This window comes from Salvelinus fontinalis, chromosome 24, assembly GCF_029448725.1.
Source record: "Salvelinus fontinalis isolate EN_2023a chromosome 24, ASM2944872v1, whole genome shotgun sequence".
NCBI classification, from domain to species: domain Eukaryota; kingdom Metazoa; phylum Chordata; class Actinopteri; order Salmoniformes; family Salmonidae; genus Salvelinus; species Salvelinus fontinalis.
Window position 1 is genome coordinate 5,626,018 of NC_074688.1, and position 12,500 is coordinate 5,638,517.

Sequence of the window (12,500 nt, forward strand, 5' to 3'; positions counted from 1 at the left end):
GGACTAGTCCATGTCTGTTCTAGGTTTCAGTTTTCAAATGGCACCCTATTTTCTGGATGTAGTGCACTACTTTTGTCCAGGGTCCATAGGGTATAGTGCACTATATAGGGAATAAGAATGGGCCCACTGTTACTGTGATTCCATTCGGGTGTTGCTGGTGTGGTGCAAGCCATCGTATCCAGCTTCAAGCACCGCTGTCATGACAACACTGTCACTGAAGGGACATGTGTGGATGTGTGTGCAAGTGTGTGTTTGTGTGTGTGTTAGTGTGTGTGTGTGTCTATAATTACAGTTGGGCTAGTGATACTCCTTGAGAGTGGTGTCATCTGTATGAGAGAGGGGTTATGATAGTAATGGGCCTGGTAGCAGAATGATTGGTGTGCTGCTCACGTAGATGGTAGAGCACGGGGTGAGAGAGAGAGAGAGAGAGAGAGAGAGAGAGAGAGAGAGAGAGAGAGAGAGAGAGAGAGAGAGGTAGAGAGAGAGAGAGAAGAGAGAGAGAGAGAGGTAGAGAGAGAGAGAGAAAGAGAGAGAGAGAGAGGTAGAGAGAGAGAGAGAAAGAGCGAGGTAGAGGGAGCGAGAGAGAATACTGTTATAGTTGATAGTTTTGACCATCATATTTATCATGTGCACTTTTGCATGTTTGTGCGTGTGTATGCGTGTGTGTGGAGGGAAATTCCTCTCTCAGGGTTGGGAGTCCTTCCTGTTGTAGAGCTGTGTTTGTACAGCCTGGCTCAGCCGGGATATCCTACCCTGCCCATGTCTGAGGGCTCAGAGAGAGGTGGAGAGGGTCGGGGGAGGGGGGGTCATAATGCCCATCAGAAATGGAGTGAGAGGGACAAAAGAGACAGCAGAGAGAGACAGAAAGAGAGAGAGATATCAGGGAGAAATGGAGAGAGGGGCACACCTGGCTCCATGAGCTTTGAGGAAAAGGAATGTGGAGGGTTAGGATTGTGGGCATACATGGGCATCTGTCTGGGTGTCATTAACTCAAGCCTTGTTTTATTTATGGTAGACTGGAGGGGAAGAGGGGGAGAAACAATCAGACAGTTTCCAAGGATTTATGACTGTTTAATTTCCTTGTTGTTATTGCGTCTTGTTTTGGGAACTCCCACTCGTTCTCTCTCCATGCTAACACAGCCTGTTAAGAAGAGTGGTCAACGAGGGCATAACTGTGGAGACCTGGAGCTGTGGTATGTCCAAATGGAAAAAGGCCCCATCCTCCCTCCAGTCCACAGCAACATCAACCTCAGACTTTTTGCGGATGGAGAGGTTACGAGTGGTAAAATTAGCAAATTGCTCCCAGAACAGTGGTTTAAGAAAAGATGAAATAAATGACAGTTCTGCAAGAGATGACAGACATTCCATGGAAGTTTTCCAGAGGAAATCGTGGAGTTAGGAAAGCTGTTGAGTGTCCTCTTGAACGAATCAACTTCAATTATAAAGTGGTTTAATGGTTTCTTCCAGCCTCTCAATTCACTGCCGTGACACACTTTGAGCCCACTCCTCATCGCTACATGACACACGCACACACACGCGCACACACACAAACACACACACAACTATGAACTATGAAATAACACACACAAAACACACTGTGGTAGTCAACGCACACACACACCAGACAACACTGCACTCCCCCACACACTCCCACAGCGACATTCCACCCTGACAAACACACAAATACCCACTCACACAGGTACACCATGCTCTCAGACGTGGAACAACATCCACGGCACTCCCCGGCTCTGTCATCCCTTCTGCTATTATTGTCCCAAATAGGAAAACAAATCACGGTGTTGTTGTTTGGGTGACAAACAGTCAAAATATCACTGTATTATTGTCAGTGGCGACGCGTCTTTCAGGTGCAGGTGGGGCAGAGCCGTGATTGGCTCAGTGTTCTGTCACTCATGGGGACACTACGTCACAGCAAAATCTACGGGTAGAGCTTGAGAATTCAAGCCCCTTGGGTGCTGCCATAGACTTACATTAGAAGTTCCCATTCAAGAAGGCTCAAGGTCATTGGCCACAGATAAAATGACGTCAAATCATGTTATACCTACCTTAGCTTTGATTGGACTGATCATGTCAACAACATCCTTAGCTAACAAGCTAGACAATCAGTCATCATTGTGCATCAAGTCGGCAATCTACTGGCAAATCCTTTTCAATCCTTGTCATAAGAAGAAAAATGATAGATAAAAGGTATCGGTGCTCATCGGCCATTGGACATAAACATTACACAACAAGTTGGAAATCTCAAATTGAACAATGTGTGCTGAGGCGCCACTGCAGACCCGGGTTCGATCCCAGGCTGTGTCACAGCCGGCTGTGACCGGGAGACCCATGGGACGGCGCACAATTGGCCCAGCGTCGTCCGGGTTAGGGGAGGGTTTGGCCGGCCGGGATGTCCTTGTCTTATCGTGGTTTAGCGACTCCACTGATAGCCAGGTGTAGCAGTGGTGAGGTGTTGGTACTGCTGTTGGGACTCTGCTGTTGGGACAGCTTTACGTAGGCCCTAACAGTTTGTGGGTACCGTTTGTCACCGTTATAGTGCAATTAATGTATTGTTTAGTGTTGTGTTGTGTAGTGGCTTTACTGGCATGCATAAAACATTTTTTGGGGGTTTTGCCCCACCAAGATTTACATGCTAAAATCACCACAGTCAGTGGCCATGTGTCTCATTATTGTTGTTTAATTTCCTCTCTCTCTGGTCATAAACGCACACACACACGCAGGCGCACACACACACACTCACAGTGTACTCACTCAGGCCTGTTTTTTTTTTAACGTAGCAACCTTAGCAACGTATCTGTGTATTTCTAACCAGACTTGTAAGAGAGAGAGTGGAACCAGCCTGTTTTGGTGGAACTGCAGGGTTGAGTGATAAGGAGAGAGGGAAATATCATGCGTCAAAAGTTTTTTTTGTATGTTTCTGTCAGTGTGTGAGAGAGTGAGTGGATATATGTGTGGGTGCTAGGGGTGTATGTATTCGCAGCATGTATTTAATAGCAGACTATTGTGGTTTAATAATAATAACAATGATTTGGTTGGTGCTTATATTTGTCCTATTGTTGTGTGTTTACTTGTGTGTTAAATTGTTGGTATGCTTCTGTGCATCTGATTTGCATATCTGTGTTTTTTGCGTGACTGATAGATTACATTTTGAAGTGTGTTGGACAGCGTATCTGTTTTGTAGTATCGCATTATTGGAAAGTAATGCGATACGTTTTTTTGATAATGATCTTTATAGCACGGTTCACATCAAACAATTGGACAATTCCACGGTAACGGAATCGAGACGCTGATTTTTTTACTTAAAATGTGTGGCCAAACTAAAAACATTGATTTTAAAGTTGAACAAACCATACAACTCTATGCACAATGACTACTTTAAACAATTTTACAATGAATTTTTTTTATCAAAAGAAATTCACTGGAAGAACAGTGCAGATGCAAAGTTTGGTAACAAAAATGTTGGTCAAATCTAACCTCTTTTTTTTTTTTTTTATGTTTTCCAAGAACTTTGTTAAATATCTGCTCTGAATGTCTGCAGAAAGAATGGTCTGTCAGCTATGACACGACACCTTGACTTTGAAAAAATCTATTTTGGTTATTGGATTACAGTAGGTGAAGTGGATTTACACATGGTAATGGAATTTCATGAAGGGTGCCTGATGAATAATACTTAAATATGAATGTCATTCTCTTCATGGCAATGTATTCTAAATAGGTACACAAAGGTATAAATATTCAATATTCTCCTTTACGTATTTGGGCATTATTCTACCCACGGAATATTATTTTAATCAGCTCTACCCCCCCCCCCCATAAAACAACATTTGGTTGTTCCAGACAGGACCAAATCTAAAGCAATCATAGACGTCTATATTTCCTATGTTTGGACATCAAAGTACAGCACAGTAGATTAGAGTAGAGTACTCGCTGTGTCCTTGAGCAAGGCACTTAACCCTAATTACTCCTGTTAAGTCGCTCTGGATGAGAGCTTCTGCTAAATGACAAAAATGTAGAGTACAGTAGAGTTCAGTTACAGTGTACTCAACTCTACTTTTCTTTACTGTATTCTATTGCGTACTGTCCTTTGGATATATTTCTAATAGCTTTAAAAACTTGTCTGGTAGATGTTTTCTAAAACACCTTTTCCATCTGTTTGACCAGAAATCTAATCTATTGCTTATTTTTAGGATGGAAAATGGTAGAAAAATAAATGCCTTAATTAATCCCCAAAAAGATACAGTGTATATACTCTTTTCCTTTGACACGCTCCTATAATCTTCACATGTTGGTGCTCATGGGTCCTTTTACATGGAAATGCCCAGTAGCAATAAAAGAACAATGAATAAATATTGCACAAAATGAACAGTTTACAGATTTCATGATGAGTAACCATGGTTACTCTGGTCCCCGGGGGTGTGACCCCAGCTTTAGCAAAAGGTCTGGTCAATGGTACACCCTTCCTGAGTGCGTGTGTCACCTGGCTGTGTGTGACCTGGGCTCTGCGTGGATGTGTGCTGTGTGTGTGTGTGTCATATGCAGTGGTGTAAAGTTCTTAAGTAAAAATACTTTAAAGTACTACTTAAGTTATTTTTGGTGGTATCTGTACTTTACTTTTACTATTTATATTTTTGACTTTGACTTCACTACATTCCTAAGGAAAATAAGGTACTTTTTACGCCGTACATTTTACCTGACACCCAAAAGTACTCGTTAGATTTTGAATGCTTAGAAGGACAGGAAAATGGGCCAATTCACGCACTTATCGAGACAACACATGGTCATCCCTTCTGCCTTTGATCTGGCGGACTCACTAAACACACATGCATCTTTTGTAAATGATGTCTGAGTGTTGGAGTGTGCCCCTGGCTATCCATACATTTTTCCAAACAAGAAACTGGTGCCACCTGCTTTGCTTAAAAGAAGGAATTTTAAATGATTTATACTTTTACTTTTTCTGTTGATACTTAAGAATATTTTAGCAATTACATTTACTTTTGATACTTAAGTATATTTTATCCATTACATTTACTTTTGATACTTAAGTATATTTAGAACCAAATACTTTTACTCAAGTAGCATTTTACTGGGTGACTTTTACTTTTACTTGAGTAACTTTCTATTAAGGCATCTATACTTTTACTCTAGTATGACAATTGGGTACTTTTTCCACCGCTGCTCATATGGGCCCTCCCTTAGGTCGTAGCCAGCTGCTGACATGGGAGCAGGTACGGGGTGGGGAAGGACGGGGGATGGTTGGGGGAGGACGGGGGAGGGGCGGGACAGCGGTAGGAGAACAGAGGGAGAGCGATAATATGACATTTGAAATGTCTCGATGCCTTTGGAACATTTGTGAGCGTAGTGTTAACTGTTCATTTCTGATTGTTTATTTCACTTTTGTTTACGATCTATTCCACTGGCTTTGGCGACGTAAACATATGTTTCTCATGCCAATAAAACCCTGAGAATTTCATTGAATTGAGAGAGAGATAAGGAGAGAAAGGGGGTGAGAAAGGTGTACGTAGCTAGTAGCCTGGGTGCACGCCAACACTGAGGTAGCGGTGTGTGTGTATTGGACACTGCGTAATTCCCTACCCAGAAGTCTTCCGACAGGATGTCCAAACCGGTGATGACTTCCGCCCATAATCACCCCTCCCGAGTCCCGCCCCCTTTAGAAATAGAATAGGTAGAGCGGTCACTGTTCTTCAATTCTAATTTGCCACTGTCCACGCACTAGTCTATAATGATTTTCCAATGTTCTGAGAGATGACAAACATCAACGAATCCAAATGGGCCATCATCCCGAGCCACAAACACCCTGCTTGCACTCTGGGAGGTCTCGATGGCTCATTAGCACTCTGACTAATGCGGGCTACCACTGTGTGTGTCTGTGTGTTAATGGGGGTGGATTGTAAACACCATAGGTAAAGATAGTGGAGTGAAAAACACTCAAGTAGGCTGAGGGATGTCTCACTCCCCTTCTCTAATCTGCGGTGTGTGTGTGTGTGTGTGTGTGTGTGTGTGTGTGTGTGTGTGTGTGTGTGTGTGTGTGTGTGTGTGTGTGTGTGTGTGCATGCGTGGCACTGCTCTCCTTTCTACACATCCTCACCTCCCCTCACCTCTTCCTCCCCACCTCTTGTTTACCTGTCTATTACGCTGTGACCCGTTGTTCTACACTTTCTCCAATGCAACTTCTTCATCCACAGTCCCCTGACCTCACTCCTCACACTGTCACACATTTCCATGCTCTTTTCCTCTTCCATCCTATTATTCCATCCTCCCTTTCTCTTCATCCTGTATCTGTACTCTCCCTTGCTTCCCAGTGTATTCTCCTGGATGTCTCTATGGTCGGTCTAAAGCTCACCTACCTATTTATTCAATGCCCAACCTCTCATCTTCTCTGTCCTTCCTCACCTCAGGTCGCACACGCATGCATGAACGCACACACACACGCACACACGCCCTCAGCGTCTACACTCCTGTGCACCTTCCCCGCCCTTCATCCTTCCCCTCCCCACTCCTGAATGTCTTTTCCAACCTCTAATAAACTACCCTCTACATATTTGTACATTTTTACACCTACTCCCTCCTCCCTCCATCCCTCCCGTCATTCTTATACATATAATTTACTCTCGGCTCACTTACTATCTTTTATCTTACATCCCGCCCTCTTTTCTTCCGTCTAAACTCACCTTCCATCCTCCATCTCTCCATCCCCCGCTCCACTCATCGCCTCGGCGGTGGGCCCTTAGAGCAGAGTCGTGACTGCACATCCATGCAGCCCTTTAGGAGGACACCCTACCCACAATGCATGGCGGGGTGATTTGCATGGCAGCTGCTGGGGTGTTTTGGAGAGAGAGAGCGAGAGGAGGGATGGAGAAAGGGGGGACATGGGTCTGAATTATTCATTGCTGAATAATTCAGACCCATGTCTATAAAAACAAAAACAACCAAAAACACCTGTCCTCCTTATCTCCCCTGAGTCGGGTATCTCAGTAAATTCAAATTCGTAAGATCTCTGCTGTTTGTCCCTGTCTTCTGTACAGGCCCTGTTGTAGCCAGATGTAGTGGTCTATACAGTACTCTCTCTCACTCTAACTCTCTCTGTCTCTGTCTCTCTGTCTCTCTCTCTGTATTGCTGCTTTTTTAAGGTGCTGAATTCCTAATGGTTCACGCCACTCTGTCGTATCATACAAGCATACCTGGGGCCGTTCTGATCTAGGATCTGTTCATATAACATTATTTGTTATGCTCTAAAAGGCTAAACTGATCCCAGATCAGCACTCCTACTCTGAACAAAACGTTGTGGATATGGGCCCAGTCCTATTAAATCTATGACCTGGAAAATAGGAAAAATGTAAACCTGTCCTTAAGGGCCTGGCAGAGTTGCCAGAATGCTCCGTAGATGTGGGTGACATGGCTCCCTAGGGGTAGCCTAGTTTGGCATAACACATCAGTGCTTCTATATAGGGCTGACACAATTTCCTTATAACCGTCGTAACCTCTAACCTCCTCTGTTTTTGTAATGATGAGGTTTGCATGTCTTGGGGGTATGATATTTGTGCGTCTGTAACTTTCTCACTCATCAATATTCACATTTAATTCAGGATTATCCGTAATCATGGCGCATCCACATTACAGTAGAAGTGTTAAGAAACAGATTCTATTCTTATTTTCAATGAAAGCAACTCCAAAATTACACACTACATTATTTATCATTCATTTCTATTGGGCACAAAATAATCTGAAAATCAACCGAAACACAACAAAAGCATCCAACAAATGTGTAGAGTCACAAGCTTGATGTAGTCATTGCGCGCTATGAATATGGGACCAAATACTCAACTTTTTACTACTTTACTACAGATAAGTGAATTTGTCCCAATACTTTTGGTTCCCAAAAATGTGGGGACTATGGACAAAAAGTGCTGTCATTTCACCCAATATGGATAAAATACCCTCAACTTAAAGCAGTCTGCACTTTATCCTAATAGTCATGGTTTGATTTCAAATCCAAACTTTTTGAGTATAGAGCCAAAAGAAGATAAACATATATTCTCTGTCCCAATTATTATGGAGGGCACTGTATATACAGTGCATTCGGGAAAGTATTCCGACCCCTTCACCTTTTCCACATTTTGTTATATTAAAGCCTTATTCTAAAATTGATTAAATATTTTTTTCCCCTCATCAATCTACACACAATAGCTCATAATGACAAAGCAAAAACAGTTTTTTAGAAATGTCAGCAAATTATTACAAATAAAAACTGAAATATTACATTTACATAAGTATTCTGACTTTTTACTCAGTACTTTATTGAAGCACCTTTGGCAGCGATTACAACATCGAGTCTACTTGGGTATGACGCTACAAGCTTGGCACACCTGTATTTGGGGAGTATCTCCCATTCTTCTCTGCAGATCCTCTCATGATCTGTTAGGTTGGATGGGGAGCGTCGCTGCACAGCTATTTTCAGGTCTCTCCAGAGATGTTCGATCAGGTTCAAGTCCGGGCTCTGGCTGGGCCACTCAAGGACATTCAGAGATTGTATATATATCCTGAAGACGGAACAGCTTGGCATTTGTGCGGTTGAGCCCGTTTCAGCTGAAAAAATGGACTCTTTGAAACTTTGCTGCTCCTTGTTGAAATGTAGAATGTTCATTCAAATTGTGTTAACTGATGTGGCACATGCAATGGAATGTTTTTTTTGTAATGTCAGTTGAGTGGAATCAACAAATCACAGCACATATTGATAGGTACACTTCCCGCTTTTACTTCCTGCTTTGCTCCTATGGCCAAAGATGGTGGATAAGTTAAGATAGTTCACTCAGGCCGTTTACCTTTGAAACAAAAATAATCAGTTCCGGGCTGTCTCTCCAATGCGGTAGTATCTGAGTATGGTCTACTTTGTTCATTGACTGTAATGTAACCAGGAAAAAATTAAGGAGTGGGGTGTTTCACTATGGGTACACTTGCAATGGCAGCCAGTCCACCCATTATGCCATCATTGACTAGAATGGGGACGCACGTTCTATTCATTCTATTTCTATACATGCAGTCAGGAGAGGAGGAGGAAATGTGTGTCAGATCATTTCTTTTTTGTATATATTATTATTTATTTCTTTTTTGTTGCTTTTCCAACTGTTATTACGATGACCACGGTCATTTGGCTGGCCAATTACCGTCATCCAAAATCCAATGACCGTCACAGCCCTACTGCTATATGGATTTTATGAACGTTTCCGGAGTGAGTAAAAAATGACTTTCGTCTTCACACTGTGAGGTTGCAAGGTTGTATTTGTTTCGTTTCATCAGTAGTCCTTCTGTGAGCTACTACATGTTCTTGGCTAGCTCTTCGGGGTGTTTACGCCAGATTGTTGCTAAGAACTTTGTGACAAATCTATTTGTATCAGAACTACATACGTAGATGAAGCTGAATTGACTGAACCTTTTTCTCCCTCTTTGTCCTCCACAGAAATCTTTCTCCTTGGTGTTAGAGGCTCTGGACCATGACAACGAAACATCAGAATCAGGTAAGGCAGGAGAGAGAATTTCCAATTTCCTGCGTGTGTGTGTGTGCGTGTGCGTGTGCGTGTGCGTGTGCGTGTGCGTGTGCGTGTGTGTGTGTGTGTGTGTGTGTGTGTGTGTGTGTGTGCGTGTGTGTGTGTGTGTGTGTGTGTGTGTGTGTGTGTGTGTGTGTGTGTGTGTGAGAGAGAGAGAGAGAGAGAAGCAGAGAAAGAGACAGACAGACTAAATTGCCTTCTTTCTTTGAGCACAGCCAGACTCTCATACTTTCCCACACACTTTAAAGGAAAATAAGCTGTGATACAGGGAGGGAAGGAGGGAGGGAGGGAGGGAGGGACATAGAGTGCATGTGGCCCCCTCCCCCTTCCCGTTTGTGACCCGGGGCTATGGTTCCCCTCTGTCCTCACTGGGTCCCCTTGCTGTCTCGAGAAGGAGGCACTACCAGTATATGTCTGTTTTGAATGTGTGTCGATGTGCAGGGGAGATGTAGTGCAGCAAATCTGTATGCTTTTACGTGTCTGTGGGTGTGTGTGTGTGTGTGTTTCGAATTGTGCCTGTACGTGTGTGTCAGTGTTTCTGAGGTCTCCCAGTCAGACCCTTTAATTTCACCCTCCGCTCCTTGTTTCTGCTGATAATCGGAGAAATCTGCATGATAGGGAATGTGAGCAGCATTCTCTAAAAACAGACAGACACACTACATGACCAAAAGTATGTGGACACCTGCTCTTCGAACATCTCATTCCAAAATCATGGGCATTAATATGGAGTTGGTCTCCCTTTGCTTAGAAACACAGGCACATTGTCATGCTGAAACAGGAAAGGGCCTTCCCCAAACTGTTGCCACAAAGTCGGAAGCACAGAGTGGTCTAGAATGTCATTGTATGCTGTAGCGTTAAGATTTCCCTTCCCTGGAACTAAGGGGCCTAGCCCGAACCATGAAAAACAGTCCCAGATCATTATTCCTCCTCCACCAAACTTTACAGTTGGCACTATGGTAGTGTTCTCCTGGCATCCGCCAAATCCAGATTTGTCCGTCGGACTGCCAGATGGTGAAGCGTGTTTCATCACTCCAGAAAATGCGTTTCCACTACTCCAATGGCGATGAGCTTTACACCACTCCAGCCAACGCTTGGCATTGCGCATGGTGATCTTAGGTTTGTGTGCGGCTGCTCGGCCATGGAAACCCATTTCATGAAGCTCCTGGCAAACAGTTTTTGTGCTGATGTTGCTGCCAGAGGTACTTTAGAACTCGGTAGTGAGCTCAGGTGCATCCTGTTTCCATTGATCATCCTTGAGATGTTTCTACAACTTGGTTGGAGTCCACCTGTGGTAAATTCAATTGATTGGATATGATTTGGAAAGGCACACACCTGTCTATATAAGGTCCCACAGTTGACAGAGCGTGTCAGAGAAACCCCAAGGTTGAAGGAATTGTCCGTAGAGGTCCTATATTGGATTTTGTTGAGGCACCAAAGAAATTCTACAGCATTGAGGTCCCCAAGAACACAGTGGCCTCCATCATTCTTAAATGGAAGAAGTTTGGAACCACCAAGACTCTTCCTAGAGCTGGCCGCCCAGCCAAACTGAGTAATCGGGGGAGAAGGGCCTTGGTCATGGAGGTGACCAAGAACCCGATGGTCACTCTGACAGAGCTCTAGAGTTCCTCTGTGGAGATGAGAGAACCTTCCAGAAGGACAACTATCTCTGCAGCACTCCACCAATCAGGCCTTTATGGTAGAGTGGTCAGACGGAAGCCACTCCTCAGTAAAAGGCACATGACATCCCGCTTGGAGTTTGCCAAAAGGCATCTAAAGACTCTCAGACCATGAGAAACAAGATTCTCTGGTCTGATGAAACCAATATTGAACTCTTTGACCTGAACACCAAACATCACGTCTGGAGGAAACCTGGCTCCATCCCTACTGTGAAGCATGGTGGTGGCAGCATCATGCTGTGGGGATGTTTTCAGCAGCAGGGACTGGTCGACTAGTCAGGATCGAGGGAAAGATGAACAGAGCAAAGTATAGAGAGATCCTTGATGAAAACCTGTTCCAGAGCGCTCAGGACCTCAGACTGGGGCGAAGGTTCACCTTCCAACAGGACAACGAACCTAAGCACACAGCCAAGACAATGCAGGAGTGGCTTCCGGACAAGTCTCTGAATGTCCTTGAGTGGCCCAGCCAGAGCCCGGACTTGAACCCGATCGAACATCTCCAGAGAGACCTGAAAATAGCTGTGCAGCGACGCTCCCCATCCAACCTGCCAGAGCTTGAAAGGATCTGCAGAGAAGAATGGGAGAAACTCCCCAAATACAGTTGTGCCAAGCTTGTAGCGTCATACCCAAGTAGACTCGATGTTGTAATCGCTGCCAAAGGTGCTTCAACAAAGTACTGAGTAAACAGTCTGAATACTTATGTGCATTTGATATTTCAGTCTCTTTTATTTTTGATAAATTAGCAAAAATGTATAAAAACCTGTTTTTGTCTCGTCGTTATGGGGTAGTGTGTGTAGTAGATTGACGAGGGGAAAAAACGATTTAATACTTGTTAGAATTAAGCTGCAACGTAACAGAAACGCTAAAACGCACCCTTCAATTCTCATCACATACTCACTAAGACACACAAACACAAAGATGCACCCATCCTTTCTCATTCCTCTCGTTCCCCAGCCCTTCCCTTTCATCCTCTCCCCCTGTCGCCCTTGTTCCTCTGCCCCCTCCTGCCCAGCAAAAGGCTGCAGACAGACTCAGCCAAAAGATGAGTGGAGAGATAATGAGAGGCTGGGAACCAAACCCACAGACCTCCTCCTCTTCCTCCTTCTCCCTCTCTTTTTCCTCTTCCCTCCATCTCTCTTTCCCTCTGCCCTTCAGCTCCAGTTGTACGTCTTGTTTGCGCCATCCCTCGTTCTCCTGAGCTCCTGAAAGATTCTGTATTTTTACACATTGGGTTTAAAGCCCC

General features: G+C 44.1%; 1 protein-coding gene across 1 annotated transcript in view; it reads left to right on the forward strand.

Annotated features, from left to right (window-relative positions):
- Positions 1-12,500, forward strand: part of LOC129821818 (protein jagged-1b-like) — a 43,160-nt gene that overhangs the window by 15,798 nt on the left and 14,862 nt on the right. Inside the window, exon 3 of the mRNA XM_055879494.1 lies at positions 9,494-9,551. Coding sequence (XP_055735469.1) covers positions 9,494-9,551 — 58 coding nt within the window. The remainder of the gene's footprint in view (positions 1-9,493; positions 9,552-12,500) is intronic.